The sequence below is a fragment of the Microtus oregoni genome, unplaced genomic scaffold (genome assembly GCF_018167655.1).
Source record: "Microtus oregoni isolate MIOR12 unplaced genomic scaffold, Mior012 000018F_ref0000195, whole genome shotgun sequence".
NCBI classification, from domain to species: Eukaryota; Metazoa; Chordata; class Mammalia; order Rodentia; family Cricetidae; genus Microtus; species Microtus oregoni.
The window spans coordinates 39,434,823-39,454,365 of record NW_024543077.1 but is presented as its reverse complement, the minus strand read 5'-3'; the positions used below and the strand labels follow the sequence as shown (position 1 = coordinate 39,454,365).

Here is a 19,543-nt window from a genome sequence, read left to right as displayed (position 1 = left end):
GAGACAGATGGTTACTAAAGAGCTTTTCCGTGCCTCCTCGGGTGCTGGCTTTGGGGAAGCCACACAATGGTATGGCCATGGCATGCGGGGTTTAGAGGGTACGAGGAGGTTGGCGTGAAGCTCTGGGTCCACTGTTCGGCTTGTGCCTCCTCCTGCTTATCTACAGATGAGTTAGCAGGCTGCTGTCCTCAGAGACACTTCACAGGCTGTAAGGAAGTACGGCGGCCAGAGAGGGTTCTGGAACACTGTGTGGTTTTCTAGTTCTAAGAACCTTATCAAATCATGTTTATTTTTAAGGAATTTGTCTTCTCTCTATTTCTCACGGGGAAGTTGTTTCTTATTGATGAGCATTTTTTTCATACACATTAGAAACCAACTGACCAACCAATCAACCAGCCAATCAAACAAACAACCAACCAACCAACAAACCAATCAACCAAACAACCATGTTTTAGGGCTGGCAGGATAACTCAGTGGGTAAGGCTGCCAGCTGCCAAGCTAGACAACCTGAAATCCATAGGGTAGAAGAAGAGAACTGATTCTCTACCCACTGCCTTCTGATCTTCACTGTGATGTTGTGCACGTGCACGCACACACATGCACACATACTCTCTCACACACATACATTCTCACACACATACACACTCACACACACTCATACACACTCACACAGAAACACACAGAAACACATACTCACAGACACACTCACACACACTCACATACACACACACACTCATAAACACAGACACACACTCACAAACATATACACTTACACACACTTTCATACATAGACTTGCAACACTCATATACTCTCTCACACACACAATATACACTCACACACTTACACACACTCATATACAGACTCTCATACCTATGCTTACTCATACACTCACACACTGATATATGCTCGCACACACGCTCGTACACATATACACTCACACATTCTCTCTCACACACACTGTATACACTCACACACACACTCTCATACATATGCTTACATATGCTCATACACACTCACACACATAAACACTCACACACACACTCATACACACTCATACACACTCACACACCTATACACTCACACATACACACTCTCTCTCACACACACTCATACACACTCACACACCTATACACTCACATACACACTCACACACACTCATACACACTCATACACACTCACACACATATACACTCACATACACACTCACACACACTCATACACACTCACACACCTATACACTCACATACACACTCACACCCACTCATATACACTCACACACCTATACACTCACACACATACACACTCTCTCTCACACACACACTCACATACACTCACACACCTATACACTCACATACACACTCACACACACTCACACACCTATACACTCACATACACACTCACACACACTCACACACCTATACACTCACACATACACACTCTCTCTCACACACACACTCACACTCACACACACAACATAAGGAAGTCAGTGGTTTAGGTGAACATCTAAAGCCATGGGTTTGTGGGTCTTCACACACACGCCTTTACACTGTGTGACCTTCTGTGCCCCCTTCTCCTACCATATACACGTCGAATTCAGATGTCACACCCAACAACTGCTATCTCACATCAAGGCAAAGAAAGGAAAGCTTCCCACTGCGATGATCTCGTAGGGAGACGCTTTGAGTGATCTGGGGGACAGTGGCCGGCCCTGTGAATGCCTAAGTAGGGTGTAGACTCTTCCCCCTCCTTCCCCCACCACTCACTTCAAAATAGAAGGTGCTTGGCTTGCCCCAACCTCCAAACAGATTGGCAGCGGTGCCTACAGCGAGCTCAGGTTTCAGCCTCACAGCAGTGAACTCTCAAGAGCTGAGGTTTTCACCAGGTGAAGGAGTCATTGTTAACGGAGGACCTGAACAAACACTTTATTGCTTGAGTTGTCGCCACACGAATTGAAAAAGTTTTATCTTTGGAGACTGATATTTCCCCCCTCCAAAGACCCACGGACTCAATTCTTTTAGTGCAGGAAGAATGATATCAAATTTCCTTTGTTTTAGCTCCCTTCCCTCATCCGCTTGCATTTCTGCATCCCTGCAAGACGGAATGAGTCTTACAATTGGCTTGTGTGTGTATTGTGTGGGCTCTCTCTGACTCAACATGGGAATAACTGGCCTGGCGCCTGTACAATCCAATGCTTCACAACGGGGAGCACAAAGGCTTGCCTCACCTGAATCATTTTGGTGTACAGGCCTTGTCCCAGCTCACAGCCCCCGTGAGTCAGCAGAACCGAGCCGTCCAGGTAGATGTGGACCAGAGCGGCGGCCTGGGAGAAACAACCATCGCACCAGTTTGGAAACTGAGAAGAGCCAAATGCTGTGGGTTTACCTGAGGTTGCTGGACGAACCACGTCCTTTGGTTTAACCAGCCTCTCATCTCTCATTGCCGATAAGAGAGCTGTAGACAACCCCTTGCAAGACACCCTGGGTCTGAAACCATCAACCTAGGTGTGTGAATGTGTTTATTTCCCTTCCCTCCGTTCTTAGCACCTGTCTCTTCAGGGCCTCAACCTGGACCATGCTTTACTGTTCTCTCTTTAACTTGACATGCCCGACTGGAACCCAGATGAGTAAATTTCCAGGCACACTCCTTCGGGGTGCTGGAGGACATGGAGATGGTTTCTGCGTCCCAAAGGCTTTCTTTTACAGCGATGGTGGGGGAGGAACAAGTCTCCCAAGGTAGTTAGTCCTGCTCAGCCACAGCTGGCAGTGTAGCCTGGATACCCAGGTTTAACAAGCTCTCCCATGCAATGTTAACGATGGTCAGGTTGGGGACCCATTGGCTTAGCCTGTATTCTTCACTTTGTCCATGGGGGACTGGAAGCCTAGAGAGGGGGCTAGCTGGCCAAACCCAGGTGCCTAGCGCACGAGAAAGTATTAATGGGGGTTGAAAGCGAAAGAGCAAGGTAGAACTTGAACTCCATGAGAAGCCAGTCACGGTGAAACTAGAGAAGAGGCAAGAAAGGGATCTTTTTGTTTATCCGAGTTCACTCTTGAAACTTGGCTTGACGTTCCAGCACTCATGTTTGGGTGTGGCTTCTCAATGGGTCTCTCCACCAGGACCTTACTGTGGATGCTTTCCAAGGCCCTGCATACTGCATCCCAAACGTCTGTCCCAATATCCATGGGCCCAGCCTTTGTCCCTGCTCTCTCCTGCTAAAGGGAACTAACTGCCCTTCATTTCTTTGTCTCCGGTGAGGGATAGCACAATTGCTTGTCATTCCCTTCCTTGTGCATGAGCCCTTTTCAGAGAGCCAGGCATTTGGAGACGGAGTTTGTGGAGGACACAGCTATTCTGCCTTACCTGATTGTAGAAGGCTATAGGCATCCCAATGCTATACTTCATGGGGATGACAGCAAGCCCCTTCTTCTTCCAATAATTCTTCTTGTTAAATTCCTCTGCAGCCTGCCTCCTAGCATAGAATGAGGACTTCTCCAGACATTCCTTCCAGCATCTTCGCAAGGGCTCTGGGTTAAATGTCTGCTTATAGGCTGTCTTGCTAGTTTGCTTGTACATGTTTATTTCTTTAACCTAAAAGGTGAGAACATGCATGCGTTTTTGTTACATGTCTGATATGGAGAAAGTCTGTCTAAAAAAAAACCCTCAAGAGTCAGGCGGTGGCGGCACACAGCTTTAATCCCAGCACTAGGGAGGCAGAGGCAGGCGGATCTCTGGGAGTTCAAGGCCAGCCTGGTCTACAGAGTAAGTTCCCGGACAGCCAGGGCTACACAGAGAAGCACTGTCACAAAAAACCAAAACAAACAAACAAACAAAAAGCAAAAAACTAAAAAAAAAACCTCCAAACCCCCAAATATATAAATATGCAAATGTATATGTTAACAATGATAACAACAATTAAAAAGCCAACAGAGACTACCAACAAATACCTCATGTGCTCCAGGCTCTAGTTTAAGTCTTAATTACTCCCAATTATTCCTACTTGACCTCTTTAGAGTCTTGCCCATGCCAGACTGGACCTCATCCACTAAGTTATGTCTCTGTCTCCCTTCAAAGCCTTCAACTGTGGCCGGATGCTGCACAAAAGGCTGCGATCCTCCTCCTCAATTTCTGGTAGAGTTTCACACAGACTCTGGACTGACTTTGGCAGGATGGGACCATACACCGTGATGTAGACAGAGGCCTGAAAAGTGTTTGTAGCTTAGGGTATGCCGCTTACCTGAAGCCCTTGGGAACTCTGCAATACCCTCCCTCCATGAGAGTGAATCTGGGCTAGCTGACTGAAGGATGAGAGACCTGGGAACACACTTCTCAGATGAGACATAGCCAGATAAGCCAGTCAAATACTCATCAGAAATGTCAATAAAGCCACTTTTGAACCATTGAGCATCCAGTGAGCTGGTCCAGACCAAAAGAGCCCCCAAGTGATTCACAGAATCAAAAGAAATGATGCCATTGCTTGAAGCTACAGGCTTGACCCTACTACAGTAGAATGTGTTAACTGATCATGAACAATGCATTGTATTTTCTTGAAACTATACGTAGAGATTGGAACTCGAGATACAGCCCAGGCGGTATATCCAGGGCTCTACTAGCAGGGTTCCGATCGCTCACCTCTTCAGGGAGTAGGTTACATTTAGACGCCACCGCGGTTACGTAGGCTTCAACTACCACTGTCGCCTGAGGGAAGCCGAATCCTCGGAAGGCGGTGTTAGACGGTAAATTAGTTTTGCAAGCCCTGCCCCGGCACCGAAAATTTGGGATAGAATATGCATTTTCAGATTTCAGCACAATGAACTCTATCACCTGGATTGAAACAAAAATGTAACGTTTCCTCTGTCATCGAGATCTCAAGCCACTGACTTGACGTTTATCTTCAGCTCAAACCCTTTTGCAGAACCGGTTAGTTGTAAGACAAGGGTTTGTGCAGCTAAGGTAAGGACCACAGGCTCCCCTGCCCCCCCCGGAAGGTGTATTTACCATCTCAGACTCATCAGGGGTGCACCCTCCATTGATGTAATACTCCACGTCAGCGGCCTTGATCTCCCCGTTATTCATGAACCCGATCTGCAAAGGGGTGCGAAGAAGACAACTTTCTCAGCAGTCTTTCCTGGCAGTCATACGGTGCCGGGCAGAGACACCCACCACCACAGTTGTCAGCCTGTGCCTAGACCCGTGCTGTCGATAGGCTGTGACAATTGCCAGGGAAGCGTTATCCTAAGGCGACGCAGGAGGGTCTGCCTGTTTTAGGCAGCGTTCTAATCCTCCCTTTTAAGAGGTGTGGCATCCAGACACAGTCTTTAATGTGGGTCGCTTGGCAGAGGACAGGTTCTTAGGCAGACTGCTGAGTTTGTGGGTCTCACTCACTTTGTATTTCCCCAGGAGCGGGTGTCGGCCGGCAGTAATCAGCATGTCAGCGCTACGCTCTAGGATAAAGCGGATTGGGCGGCCAGTCCTGTGGGAAATAACTCCGTTACAAAGCCTCGTCCTCCATCAAGTTGTAGACACACAAGATGGGGAGGGGGAAGAGTCTTGAAGTAATTAGTTCAGTGGTTTTACACGGATAGTAACATGTCCTAGATGACGCCTTGGAAGTAGTGGGCAGATTGGAATTAAAATAATTATTCTGGTTTAGTCAACTGAATATTTGCATAGTATGATGATACAATATTTGGTTATAAATTATTCCCATTTTCTTTTTCTTTCCTTTTTTTTTTTGAGCTTGCTTTGTAGACCAGGTTAGCCTTGAGCTCACAGAGACCAGCCTGCCTCTGTCTCCTGAGGGCTGGGAGTAAAAAACGTGAGCCTGGTTTCCTTTTTCTTTCTTGAGGCAGGATTTTATTACACAGCCCTGGCTAGCCTTGAACTCTCAGAGATCCACCTGCTTTTTGCTTCTGTCTTTGCCTCTTAAGTTCTGGGATTAAAGTGCCTGACTAGTTTGCGTGTTATAGAAATGAGTCCCACGATCATTTTGCATGTGTATGCATAAAAAGGTTTTGTTCTGAATTTCACTTTCAGAGAATAATGGGGGCATTCACAGCGCTGCGAGGGGATTGCTGAGGCTAAAAGTGGGGGCCTAACTCTCTGGAGATGTTAGTCTCCTTATGTACAAAGCCCTCCTGTAAAGTGTCCGTGCAGGACTCTGGCTTCCAGCTCCAGCCAAGCTGCTGTGTTCATTCGAGGAGACCCTCTCTATAGCCGGAGAGTACAAACAAGCTAAGATTCTCACAGATTCTCCTTCTGTATCAGCAGCCTGTGAGTTCGCCTGGGTAGGTGCTATCTTAGTTGGCGTTGGTAGTTACAATGTTTCCCAGACAGACCTGCGCCAGGGTTTGCTTTCTAATTAGAGGGGCAGAGACTAAGGGAACACGGCCCTGCGGCAGCGTGCAGCTGGCTTCAAAACAAGCTGCTGTAAGGCTGGGAGTCTAATTGTCCATCCCGCCAGCTTCAGCTGAATTGCAGGCTGAGATGAGAGGTGGGGTGTGGGGTTGGCTAGCTGATGTTACAGAGGTTGCTTACTTGTTGGCTGCCACAGCAGCGATAGCTCCCAGTAGAGCTGGCTTGGTCACTTTGCCTCCAAAGGCTCCTCCGGCTCTTTTCATGTGGCAGGCAATTCTACTCCTCGGGACCTTCAATGCTGCAGACACATATTCCTGCAAGAGAGAGCCCCGTGGCCACCTAAGTGTGAGTCCATGGTTTACCTTCTTGCAGGTGTGCTGTTCTGATTCTCCAGTCCAAACAACACCTCCATTGATACAATTGGAGCCACCATAGTCTCGTCCAAAAATTCCAGCATACCCAAAGAAAACTCGATCCATCAGGCAGCCACTCTATATTTCCTATTAACCTCTCAGTACCCGGCAGCCTGGAGACTGTGTCCACAGACAGGTCACACCGCAGAGCTATACAGTATGTGGTCTTTGTGACTGATTTCTTTCACATAGCATCTTGCTCTTTATGGATGAATAATATTCCACTGTACGGAATATAATTATCTTTTTTTCCTTGTCGTTTGTTAATGGACAGTGGATTGTTTCCAGTTCAGACTCTCGTAAGTAAAGCTGTTATGAACGTGTGTCTAAATTTTTAAAATTAAAAATGTTTAAATTAGCACACAAGGTGTTAGATGTGTATGTCTTCACGGGCATGCTTCTATTCCTCTTGGCTGCATACTTAGTCACGGGACTGCTGGGTCACATGGCCACTCTCTTTCCAGCATTCCGAGAGACGGCAGAGCTGTATTCCAAGGCAAATGTGCTGTGGGGCCATCTTGTACACTGTAAATATGTGTTACCCTCACTGGTTAATAATAAAAAGCTCACTGGCCAATAGGTAGGAGGGGTTTTTCAGGGCAGAGAGAATGCTGGGAAGAAGAAGGGTGGAGTCTGAGGAGATCCCCGTGAGAAGCAGAGCGAGCAGGATGGGGAGGACGTACTTGAGGTAGATGAGCCTCGGGGTAGCACATAGATTGATAGGAATGGGTTAATTTAAGTTACAAGAGCTAGCTAAAAACAAACCTAAGCTATCAGCTGAGCATTCATAGTTAATAAAAGTCTCTGTGTGGTTATTTGGGAGTGGCTGCTGGGATACAGAAAAACTCTGTCTATATAAATTTGCCGTTTTTTCATGCCTGTTGGTAATTTATGGAAGTTCCAAATTTCTCTGCATTCTTCCAAACACTGCCATCTTTTTTTTTTTTTTTTTTAAGTCATAACCATCTTAGTGGGTGGCTTTGATTTGGGTTTCCTTGGTCGCTGATGACGGTGGACATCTTAGGCTTACTAATCATTTACATAGTTTCTTTGTCCAAATGCCCACTCAGATCCTTTCCTGGGGTGGTTTTTGTTGCTGCTGGACTATGGTAGCCTGTGGCTAGTGCCTACGGGCATGCCTGCTGCTGTGGAACTGACTGAATGTAGCCAGGAGGTCTCGGTGGTAGACGACAATGGTGATCTTGGCCTTTGTGGTCCCAGAGCTCCCAACCGGGGACATCAGAAGTGCTCTTGATTACTTTCTGCAATTTACAAGAAGGGCTATTGTTGCCCAGCAACTGTCAAGAGCTCACCCAGCTGCTTGAGGGTAAAGCTGCCTCTGTCTGCTTCAAAACTGGAAACTGTGGAGGCCACAGGCCTATCTGTGTTCAGAGGCAAGGCCATCGCCTCTCCATTGCCTCGAATGGAGACTGATAGCTCCGTTCTGACCCACAGCCCCCGCTTCAGGACACTGGGAGTCAGCTCCCCTGCACGCTATCAGAAAACCCTCAGCTCTTTGCGCCAGAAATGCTTCTCAGGATCCTTTTCTCTAATAGAAACTTCAACTGTCTCCCCGGGCTTGGCACTACGCTAGGGTCAACGACTCTGTTTTGAGAAAAAGACATCAGAAGGTTTTCTTCAGTCCCTGGGTAGATCCGTTGCTCCAGTATCAACCACTATTGCAGGACTAGAGTTTAGGTACCGCCTTTTGAGCCGGCTCAAATGCTTTGAGAATGCAGCTGCTTTACCCATGAACTGAACCGTGATCCATGGGCATATTCACATAGGAGGACCACACTGGGAAGTTCCTGTTCGACACCCAGACTTGACTTCCCTGGGATTGTCACACTGTTATTTGTTTGACAGGGAAAGATGGACCTTGTCTTATACCTTGGCATGTTACTAGATTTTTTGATGACTTTTAAAGGCACCTGCCCCGTGTTTATTACGCTGGACTCTAGTCCTGGTCAAGTATGCAGGGAACTGAAAGACAGGAGTGCAGAGAAGCTCATCCCAGAGTCTCTGCAACACCCTTGTTACCTGAACGTGGGTTGGGAACTGTGTTCCTAAGTGTAACACCATCTCTTTGTCCTCAGCTTGCGGGATAGCCAGGATACTTTGCGTCTCCATGTAGAAATGTTCCTGGCCTTCCACGTGGATCTCACCTGAAAAGCAAATACACAGGACAATGCTTAGACACAGGTTTCGGCATGGGAGCTCTGTTTGTGAGCAGTGATTCACATTGTGAGACTGGAAAGATGGCTCAGTGGTTAAGAGCACTGACTGTTCTCCCAAAGGACCCTGGTTCAATTCCCAGCACTCAGCATGGTGGCTCACGACCCTCTCTAACTCCTCTTTTAGAGGATCCTATTCCTTCTCTCTCCTTCAGCACAGGCACACACATGTTGCTTAGACATACATGTAGGCAAAACACCCATGCACATAAAATAAAATGAAGAAGAAGGGGAAAAGTGATTTGCACTGGCTTGTGGAGCTGGGCATCAATACCATTGGGTTAAAAGACCTTTGCTGTCTGTGCCCGGTAGGTTGAGCGGACCTGGGTTAGTCACTTTGCCTCTGTTGGTCTTGGCTCCCATCTGTTTAGTGAGGTGGTTAGGCTTGTTGTATACTGAACTTGAGACCAGTCCAGCTACCCACCCAGGCTCAGTTGTCGACCTGGTAGGTTAATTTGTTTAAAGTTTCAATCCCAGTGTTCTCAGCTGCAAAAATAGGCAAGCTAAAACAACACCAAGACTGCCCACCTGAGTCAGGTGACATTAGCAGGTGAGATAATGCCACATGCCTGAGTTAGGTTCAGTATATCTTATCACGCTGTGCACCGCATTAGGAGATGTATGTAAATACTAGAAGACAGTGTTCCGCCTGTCCTGGTATGAGAGAGGACCTGCGGGCAGAGGGAACCTTAGGCGCTTTTTTTTTAGATAGATAGAGAAATGTAGCTTCTTCCTGTGTCTGTTTTTTCTCAGTTGCCTTCAATTAAAAATAATCCCTTTGCTAGCGTGGCAAATTTTGAACATTTTATTCAGTTTTTTAATTAATTAATTTATTTATTATGTATACAATTCTGTCTGTATGCCTGAAGGCCAGAAGAGGGCACCAGACCTCTTTACAGATGGTTGTGAGCCACCATGTGGTTGCTGGCAATTGAACTCAGGACCTTTGGAAGAGCAGGCAATGCTCTTAACCACTAAGCCATCTCTCCAGCCCCTTTATTCAGTTTTTATTACACGTGTGTGTGTGTGTGTGTGTGTGTGTGTGTGTGTGTGTGTGTGGTTTCTGGGCACTGGAAATACTGTGTATGTTGATGCACGAAGTATTTACATAGCTTTGTATTTATGTAAAACGCATACAGTTAGGAACTGATTGTCATTTTAGGTTCTGTTTAACAATGACAGAGACTTTCAGTTTTCTCAAGCCAGACGAGCTTCCCGCTTCAGAAGCTGCCTCCTCTTCCTGGCTGCTGATGGCCATATGTACCTTCAATGACTTGGTCCACATGTTCGAAGGCATATTCCACATTTCCTTGCTCAATTTTTTTCTCAGAAGACAGAAAGGAATTGTGTTCGAGGGCTTGCTGCAGTGGAAGATGAAACCGAAATAAAATCATTTTTTTTTTTTTTGTCCTAATGAGTCATTTGTCCCTATCTGAATTTCACACTTTGTCAGAGCTTTACATAGAAAGACGATTGGAGGCTGCCATGGAGTTGAGCCTTCAGAAACCGATTTAGACGTATTTGTGGACTATCACGAGTCGTTGCCAATGGCTTCTGAGGAGAGCAGAGGGGAATACAAGGGTATATACACATGGCCCCACTTCCAGATTGCTGACTGACTCTCTGAGGCGGTTTAACGACTAAGGTATCATCTCTGGAGCAAGGCGAGTTTATGGCTGAGCAAAGAGGGGTCAAGAAGAGGCAGGTAAAACTCGGAGTGTTCCAGAATGGTCTAGAATGGACGGTTTGAATTGGATCGGAGTCATTTTAAGACAATGGTTCTTCAAAAACGAGGGGCCAGAGTGAGAAGGAGGCAATGCCGGCTGGGATGAGGGTTCTTGGTGAAGAAACAATGGGCCGTGGCAGAGATAATGAGTTTGGAAGGAGGGTTTGGGCAGGACTGGGAGTGGCCTTCATTCTACACCTTGTGACACTGCCTAAGAGGACAACTGTAGATCAGGAAAGAGGACGGTGAACCCTGAGTGTTAGAAAATTAATGTCCTGAGGAGGAGGGCTGCAATGGAAGGCAGGAGCCTCTCGAAGAGACCATTATGAAAATAAGTTATTGAGGATGGGCCTGGAAAGCGAGAACTTTAAGAGAGGAAAGGGCTCAAGGGACAGTTAAAGCCTCATTAGTAGCTAAACATGAACCTGATGACTGTCAGAAAGAACAGGGACAAATCCAAGGGTGCTCAAGGTTGCAGCCTCCTTAAGCCTCTGCCTGTCCATCCACCTTTCCATGGCTCCAGCATCCAACACACAATCCTGAGCATCTGCTATGAGGTTAGCGCTCTCGTAGATACGAACAACGTGAACAAAAAAATATAGTACGGCCTTGCTATCATGAATAATAGCAGAACCTAAATGGCAGCACACATCTCCTGGAGGCGTTCCACACCAGAGGTGCTGGGATTCCCGTCTCTAAACGTCTCAATAACCTTTTGGTGTAGGTGCCCAAAAGTTCCGAGCTGGGGTGTGGAAAGTCTAATTGGTTTGCCAAAGTCTCTATTGCTGCTCAGAGGCTGTCTAAGTACAGTACGAACTCAAGTTATCTGTCTCCTTCGCTTGTGTGTAATCAAAGAACACGCAGAGAGGCAGGGTGCCCAGTAGCTGGCAAGTGTTAAAACTTTCGTGAATTCCACAGGGCTCCAGACGGTCCCACTCACTGCCTGTGGGCAGGAAGTCTTTTTCCTGGTGTTAACTTTCTGTATTCTCAAGCTAGGCCGTGGCCAGAGGCCACGGGAGAAGCGGGTACAGGGTGCTTCATTTTCACAGATCCCTGCAGAAGAGCTGGGGAGAAGAGGGGGTTTAGACAGGACAGCCTGACTTGAGGTGCAGAAAGGTTACTGGGGGCTGTACTCTAAACCTACAGGTGGCACTGGTTAAATTATAGTGGAAGCACAAATTATTTATTCCACGACTCGCTGATTGAATTCGCTGAACATGCCTCCCCCGTTATTCCAGAAGATGGGCGATGCCTACCTCTATTGTGATAATCACTGGCTCTATGTCGTCATAAGCAATCCTCACTCGCTTAGCCGCTTCTTTTGCGTGGGCATAGGTATCCGCGGCCACGGCACAGACGATCTGGCCCACGCAAATGACCTGCAGGAAAGCCACGCATTGTTAAAGCAGGCTCAGGGGCTGGAGATGTGGCTCAGCTGGGACAGTGCTTGCCTAGCATACGTGAAACCCTGGGTCAGATCTTCAGTGCCACGGAGGTGTGTGGAGCACCCGGTTCCATAGTGGGTTCAAGGCCAGCCTGGGACACGTGACATTCTGTCTCAAAGCCAAAAACAAAGCCAAAAACAAAGCGCAGTTTTTCCAAAAGGAATTAGTGGTCCACATTCTTACACTGCCTACTGATGTTTTGGTGACCAAAAGGGAGATCATTTTCTTTTCTTTGTTTTTGTTCTCATTTGACAAGGTTTTTCTGGGTAGCCCTGACTGTCCTGGAGCTCCCTCTTGAACTCAGATCTGCCTGCCTCTGTCTCCCGAGTGCTGGGATGAAAGGCGCGTGCCACTGCACCAGGCTTAGGAAGACGGTTTCTCCTTATGAAAATCATACGTTGGCTTGAGTGGAACTGATCAAAGCTGCTCGTGCCCAGAACGTAGCTACTGGAGTTTATTGATCTGCCCTCTGTTTTCTGCCCACCTTCCTCCTTGTTCCCACAGAGTGACCCAGTCACCCTGTAATTCTTCTTCCTCTCGGTGCCTTATCCTTTCTGTTGCTTAGGTGACTTTCCCAACGGTTAGAAGCCTTCCTTGAGAGGACTTCAGACTTTTTGTTAGAGTCTCCAGGTGAGTCAAGAGCTCAGAGGGAGGGGGAGAGTGACCGAGGCCAACCCTGGGCTTCTAGAGAATGAAGCTCTAGATGTTGGAACCACAACCATCGATTTTGACGTTGGAGCAGAGTATGAGGTCACAGACCACACACGGATCACGCACCTCATCCTGTGCATAGAAAATTTCTCCACTGTGGTTATTTTCTCCTGGAACGTCTTCAGCTGTAATCACGTCAACCACACCCGGACATGCCAGGGCTTCGGACGCATCCAGTGATCTGGGAGGAAGAACACGGGAGGATAACAAGGTTGCAGAAGAAAGATCCCAGTCCAGGTCAGACAGGGAACTCTGTGATGAGCACCAGAACTAAATCACAGCGTAACAGTCTTAGCTGAAAAACATTGGCAGGTGTTCTAGCTTCAGGGCCATAGATCATTTATAACTATGCTTTAAAAATGGCCGCTTCTCACCCAGAAGAGATGATTATCCCAAATTGACGTCAATGTGAAATAAGCTCTCAATTTGGGTGTGAAATAGTGAACACATTTAGGTAGCAGATGGCATCACTGTGCCGTTCCTTACGTGATCTTTGCGTGGGCCCTGGTACTAGTGACGACAGCAAGGAAGAGTTCTTGGTCAAGGGGAGGCATGTCATCGATAAAGATAGCTTCTCCTGTGGCGTGTTTAATGGCCGACTGATGCATGACAGGGTGCCCCACCGGGTCTTGCTGGGGTTGGTTGGGATCCACACACTGTTAGGAAAGAAGGCAAGATATTTGACCTCAGACCTGACGGTCGGGCCTGCTGTGTTTGGCTTGCTTACAGTCAGGAATAACTAGAGGCAACTAGATAATCAAGTCTGTAAATGGAGATCGGTAAATAGCTCTCGAGTATACGGTAAGGGATCTATTCTGGTTGCAATACCCTTCTGCAAAGAAGACAGCGTTTGTGCCCTCGAGAATTCTTCAGCCCTAACTAAGGAATTAGAACACACACACAAATACATATCAAAATAATATGTTCTACTTCAGCTTGCAACGAAGCATAATTTACACAACCAAAAAAAGCATAATAAAAATAGCCAAGGTCCTGGGAGATACGGGGGGGGGGGGGGGGACTGTAGCAAAGCAGGGAAGGGCTTGGGAGCATGTTTAATGCTGAGCAAGAATTTAAAGGGAGGTCAGAGATCCACAGAGTAAAGGGGAATTTTAGGTAACAAGTCTGAAAAAAGTAGAGAAGCAAGATTCAGACTCTAATTCCTTGAGCAAGCCATGCAAACTGTACACGCCTGACCATACATGACATTGGCTGGCTTTTTTTTTATAAGACTATTTATTTACTCATAATAAAGTTATTGAAAAGAGAGGCGCATGAATATAACATGTCTTATCTGCATGTATTGATTGAAAAAAAAAAAAAGAAGCCCTACCCACCTGGAACATCTGAATTCCTTGGGGAGTTTCTATGGGGAAGTCGTCCAGAGCACTCACGAACTTTTCTGGGATGTCAGGAAACTTCTGGGGATCCTGAAAAAGTTACTCTGCGTTCAGTTTTACAATCTGAGCTGCCGTCTTGAGAAACAAGTAAGAGACAGAGTGACCCAGGCTCATGAGATGGTTTCGGCAGGTAAAGGCGTTTGCCATTAAACCTGACGTTCGGAGTTTTATCCCTGGAACCTACAAGGCGGAAGGAGAGGACTGACCTCTCTGACCTCTCTCTCTCTCTCTCTCTCTCTCTCTCTCTCTCTCTCTCTCTCACACACACACACACACACCTCTATAAGGAAAAGTTTAGAAAGACACACACTAAAATATTTGCAGAGGTTGAAGATGGGTGGCAGGATTGCACGTAATTCTCCCATTTTGGTTCTAGTTCCAAGTATTAAAATATCATTTTTCTTACTTCAGTAAGAAAATCTTTTTTAAAGAGGGAAAGATGCAGTTTGCCTACGGATGACGTTTCCTTATGGTTGGTCAACCTCATATGGCGCGTTAGCATTTATCCCTCAGAGGGAGTGGTGTGGCTGCTCCCTTCTGAGACCCAGACTGAAGGGAGCAGGAGCCGCAGGACCTCACCGCAGCCCCGTTATGGTCCAGTCCGAGCAGGGCTTGTTCCCTGTGAACAGACCCAGGCGACCCCGGGGCCCAGAGAAGCAAGCCATTTACCATTTTGTTCAGCCACCGGCGCACTTTGAGGTAGAATTTGAAGAGCAAGCTGACGATGAGAGTCCGTCGGTATTCCACCATGCCGCCCTGGGCTGCTGCTGGGATGCGGATCTCCTCCAGAACCCACCGGCACGCATCGCTCAGCATCTGGTCGTCCCATTGCCTGGCAGGACGGGAGATGAACGTGTCACAGACGACGTCACCAAGGCTGGACCAGTTATGGTGAGCGGAGCCCCTCACAGAGCAAAGCTGTTTGTTCCCTGCCTTCTGTAGCTTTGGAGCCTGTCCTGGAACTATCTCTTGAAGACCCGTGTCCTCTGCCTTCTGCAAATGCCTTTCCACGTTCTACCGTGAACTGACCCACCAAGAGCACCTCGCCAGTGATGTGACCCTGGGTGTCAGCCGCCAGACCAGCGGCTCTCAGCTTATGAGTCACGACCTGAATGCACACACCTGAGACCATTGGAAAACGCTGATATTTACATTACAATTCATAACAGTAGCCAAATTACAGTTATGAAGTAGCAACAAAGATAATGTTATGGTTGGGGGGGTCATCCAAACAGGAGGAACTGTATTAAAGGGTCACAGCATTAGGAAGGTTGAGAGCCACTGGTCTAGAGCCACAGGCCAAAATGAAATTCTTCCCTTTATGCATTACTCGGTCTCCGGTGTTTTGTTAAAGTATGTTACAGCAAGCGGGCAGGCAGGCAGACACCAGACCACCGGGGCAAGAAAAATGGGGTGTGACTCTAGTTATCGTCTAAGTCCAAACAAACTGTCCTTAAGACAGCCATTAGCTTTCTTTTCTTGTCTCGTCTTTTCTTTCCTTCCTTCCTTCATTCCTTCCTCCCTTTCTTTTTTCCCTCCCTCCCTCCCTTCCTCCTTCCCTCCCTCCCTCCCTCCCTTCCTCCTTCTCTCCCTTCCTCTTTCCCTCCCTCCCTCCCTCCCTTCCTTCTTCCCTCCCTTCCTCCTTCCCTCCCTCCCTCCCTTCCTCCTTCCCTCCCTCCCTCCCTCCCTCCCTCCCTCCCTCCCTCACTCCTTCTCTCCCTTCCTCCTTCCCTCCCTCCCTCCCTCCCTCCCTCCCTCCCTCCCTCCCTCACTCCTTCTCTCCCTTCCTCCTTCCCTCCCTCCCTCCCTCCCTTCCTCCTTCCCTCCCTCCCTCCCTTCCTCCTTCCCTCCCTCCCTCCCTCCCTCCCTCCCTCCGTCCCTCCCTCCCTCCCTCCCTCTTTTGAGGCAGGATCTTTCCTAGCCCAGACTGGCCCCCAGAGTGCTATTCTCCTGCCCCCTCCCCAAACGCTCCACCACACCAGATATCCCTTAGTTTCTTCAGCATCTGATCTAAAAGTTGCCAAGTGTTTCTTTCTGTGTCTTCCTCTGTCTTTTTTTTTTTTAAAGTTGCACAAGCCAATAGGATGGATTTATTTAGGTTAAAAAAAATTGACCCTGTAAAAAAACCAAAGGTTTCTGAAATCTGGAGCCTGGCACACAAGCCCAGCGAACAACAGATTAGGACTGAACAAGTCACAAGTGGAAAGTTTCTAAGGTTATCTTGGAAGTGAGGGTTTCGTTCAGTATCCAAGGAAAACCACACTAAATCCCACTTACTGGGAATGAGCATAAATGGGTAAATAAAAACTATGGCAAAAGCACTATTTGGAAAAAATTAAAAGCAAAACCCAAACCAAAAAATCTTTCTTGTTGCTAGCCAGCAGGAGTGTGACAGGAACAGGGCTCTTTGACCTTTCAAAGATTCCATCTTCTTGATGTGGCTTAAACACACTTTTTATCTTCAGGATTCAGTATTAAGGATATTTGTTTATTTTACAGGTTAATTACTTAAAAATCATATCTACTCAAGCTAAGCAATTTCTGCAATAATTGTACAGAAATCTGCAATAATAGAAGAATATTTATATAAAATATTGTTTGTATAAAATAGAAAATGTTTTTGTAAAGTATATTTATAAAATATCAAAACGATTTATAAATGATGTATTTATATAAAAATATATATGTTTATAAAGTCTCAGAAAGATTTCCACGGTATAATCTTAATGAAAATTCTTCAAACAGAAAGGTCTGTGCATGGCAGCCCAGGTGGGCTGTTGCTTACCTCCCAATGAGCTGCTTGCAGGTTTGGCTCGCAGAGACCACCGTGGGGGCCACACTTCCGAAGAACATCTGGAGATCCTTGATGGTGTTTGTGCCTTCTTCAAACTCCACGCTCATGCCAGCGTTGACAATGGCGACGGCGTTTTCCTGACGTTGGGCCAGCCGGAGGCCTGCCACAAAGTGCCACTAGAGACAGAAGAACACTCAGGATGGTTAGTGCATACCACCCGGCAACTACTCTGATTGTGTGTGTGTGTGTGTGTGTGCGTAGGTGTTTGTGGGAATGTGCACAAGTGTGTGGTGGAGGTGGAGACCAGAGGTTAACATCAAAGTTTTCTTCAGTTCTCCCCATTTGGTGGAGACTCTGCTGTCTTTGTGTTACATTGCCTCTGTCATATAAACATCACCGTGCCTTAAGCATTCAAAGGTGCTCATCTGCTAACACAGCCTCAGACCTCAGAGAGTGCTGCTCCTCTTCTGCTCCGTGCTACGCTCTCAGTGTTGGTCCTCGGATGCTGTGACTGGTTTGGTCTGCCCATCCCTTGCTTCGTCCTCTTGCCTGGAAGTGTGCCCACCTCCCCACAGACCCAGAGCCTATTACAGGCTGTGTTGGATCCCGGCTGCTGTGTTGTGCCATGTGTCCGTCTGTCTGTCCATCCGTCATCGCTGTCGTTGTTATGTAGTGCCCCGCCCCCCCCACAGGATCCATTACGCTGACTTCCAGCCCAGAACTCCTTCAGTTCTTTATCCACTCATTTCCAGTCCTTGGCAATTTTAAGTTTTGTTTCCTATTTCAAACTTTCCCACTAGACTTAGGGAACGCTAGGCCTTTTAGACTCTTGTCCTGTCTTCAGGGCTCAGTACTGTGTTGTAGAAGCAGCAAGAACTTAGTACATAAATAGTTTCATTTAAATCGCCCAGTTGATAACTATAGGTAATTGACAAATAGCTATGATAAAGTTTCAGTTCACTAGAGACTTCTATAGCTGACAGGGGCTATAATTTTACAGACTCCCAGCTAAGATGCATTTTCATCTATAACCACAGTTTCCACCCACACAGAAGTTTCTGCATTTGGAAGGCCAGCGTCCCTTTAGGAACCCCCTGAAAAGTCACAGGTGGCCCTTCCGTAGAAACAAGTGCGATGGTCATTTGGGACTCGATCCCTCACTGTGGGTGGCCCCAGACTCTCTCAGAAGCAATCATATGCAATAGAGAGGCCCATCTGTTTGGAAGCACAGGGCAAGGGGACATGTGGAGGCAGGCTGCAAGTACAGGAAGCTCACCTGGGTAGTGTATGGGATGGAGACAGACACCACCACCCATTCTGGCTTCAGGTTGGTCTCGGGGGACCCCTCAAGGAAAGCGCCATTGAAAGGAATCTGCTGTTCTCCTTCTGTTACAGAAAAAGGATCTGGATGAAGACACATTTACAAACAGGAGACTACACCATGAGTATCTGGAATGTCTGGTGTGATGAACTGGTGTGGGTTAGGAGCCGGAGTCTGGGGAACTGAGTTCTGCCCCGAGCCTGGGCTGCCTGAGGCAAGTCATGTGAACTTGTGTGTGTGTGTGTGTGTGTGGGGGGGGGTGTTCCAGGCTTCAGAATGACACGGTTAAACCAGGTGAGCTGAAAGTTTCTTAGCCCATTGCAGGCCAATTGGCTTAAAGATCTTTAATATTATTGGTCAACAACCCGCTACAATGTATAACATTTCACAAATGAGAAAGGGGAGATCCAGGGAAGTTAAACTACTTTCCCAAAGTGGCATAGTGGAGTGTATGTGTGGACGCGCGTGTGTGCATGCGTGTGTGTGTGTGTGTGTGTGTGTGTGCATGTGTTTGTGAGTGTGTGTGTGTACACATGGGTGTGGATACACATGTCTGTGTACATATTTTGTACATGCGTTTAACAGCCTTGTTACATCAACCATGGATGCTGTTCCCCGGGTTCTCTCTACCTTGGCTTCTTTTGAGTTAGGGTCTGCCACTTGGCCTTGAACGTGACAGTTAGGGAGACTGACTGCTCAGGGATCTGCTTGCTGTCCCTCTCCAGCTTCTGGGATTATAAGAGCTCCACCATGCTTGGCCTCCCCCCCCCCCCCGGTGGGTTTTGGGGATTAAACTCATGCTGCTTATACAGCAAGCACTTTGTTATGAAGCTTCCTGTCCAGCCCCATCTCATTTTCTTTGGTTAAAATGATAAGCATGTGCCCTTTTTTTTTTAGATAGTTAAAAATCATTGGAATCACTGTTTTAAATTAAGGGAAGAGAGTTTACATTAGTAGCACTGTGAATAGCAACAACTTGCTTTTATTCCCCTAAATTTAGATTATTTTTCTTTCCCAAAGCTTATATTTGAATAAAAAGGAGTAATGAGTAGTATATAAAAACTGCCTTCTTTTCAAAACCAAGGAAAGAAATGTGTCGTAAACCTTAATGCTGCCGAGAAGCCTCTTAATCTTTACTCTGTCTTTT

The 19,543-nt window shown here is 47.1% G+C and overlaps 1 protein-coding gene across 1 annotated transcript in view; it reads right to left on the bottom strand.

The window, feature by feature from the left end:
- LOC121458912 (aldehyde oxidase 4) overlaps nucleotides 1–19,543 on the bottom strand; it is a 31,966-nt gene that overhangs the window by 7,444 nt on the left and 4,979 nt on the right. Inside the window, exons 6-20 of the mRNA XM_041668299.1 lie at nucleotides 18,352–18,461; nucleotides 17,067–17,251; nucleotides 14,951–15,113; nucleotides 14,219–14,311; nucleotides 13,368–13,537; nucleotides 12,948–13,062; nucleotides 11,982–12,104; nucleotides 10,264–10,360; nucleotides 8,806–8,930; nucleotides 6,533–6,666; nucleotides 5,381–5,468; nucleotides 4,994–5,080; nucleotides 4,628–4,819; nucleotides 3,359–3,586; nucleotides 2,226–2,321 (exon numbers count right to left, since the gene is read on the bottom strand). Coding sequence (XP_041524233.1) covers nucleotides 2,226–2,321; nucleotides 3,359–3,586; nucleotides 4,628–4,819; nucleotides 4,994–5,080; nucleotides 5,381–5,468; nucleotides 6,533–6,666; nucleotides 8,806–8,930; nucleotides 10,264–10,360; nucleotides 11,982–12,104; nucleotides 12,948–13,062; nucleotides 13,368–13,537; nucleotides 14,219–14,311; nucleotides 14,951–15,113; nucleotides 17,067–17,251; nucleotides 18,352–18,461 — 2,006 coding nt within the window. The remainder of the gene's footprint in view (nucleotides 1–2,225; nucleotides 2,322–3,358; nucleotides 3,587–4,627; nucleotides 4,820–4,993; nucleotides 5,081–5,380; nucleotides 5,469–6,532; nucleotides 6,667–8,805; nucleotides 8,931–10,263; nucleotides 10,361–11,981; nucleotides 12,105–12,947; nucleotides 13,063–13,367; nucleotides 13,538–14,218; nucleotides 14,312–14,950; nucleotides 15,114–17,066; nucleotides 17,252–18,351; nucleotides 18,462–19,543) is intronic.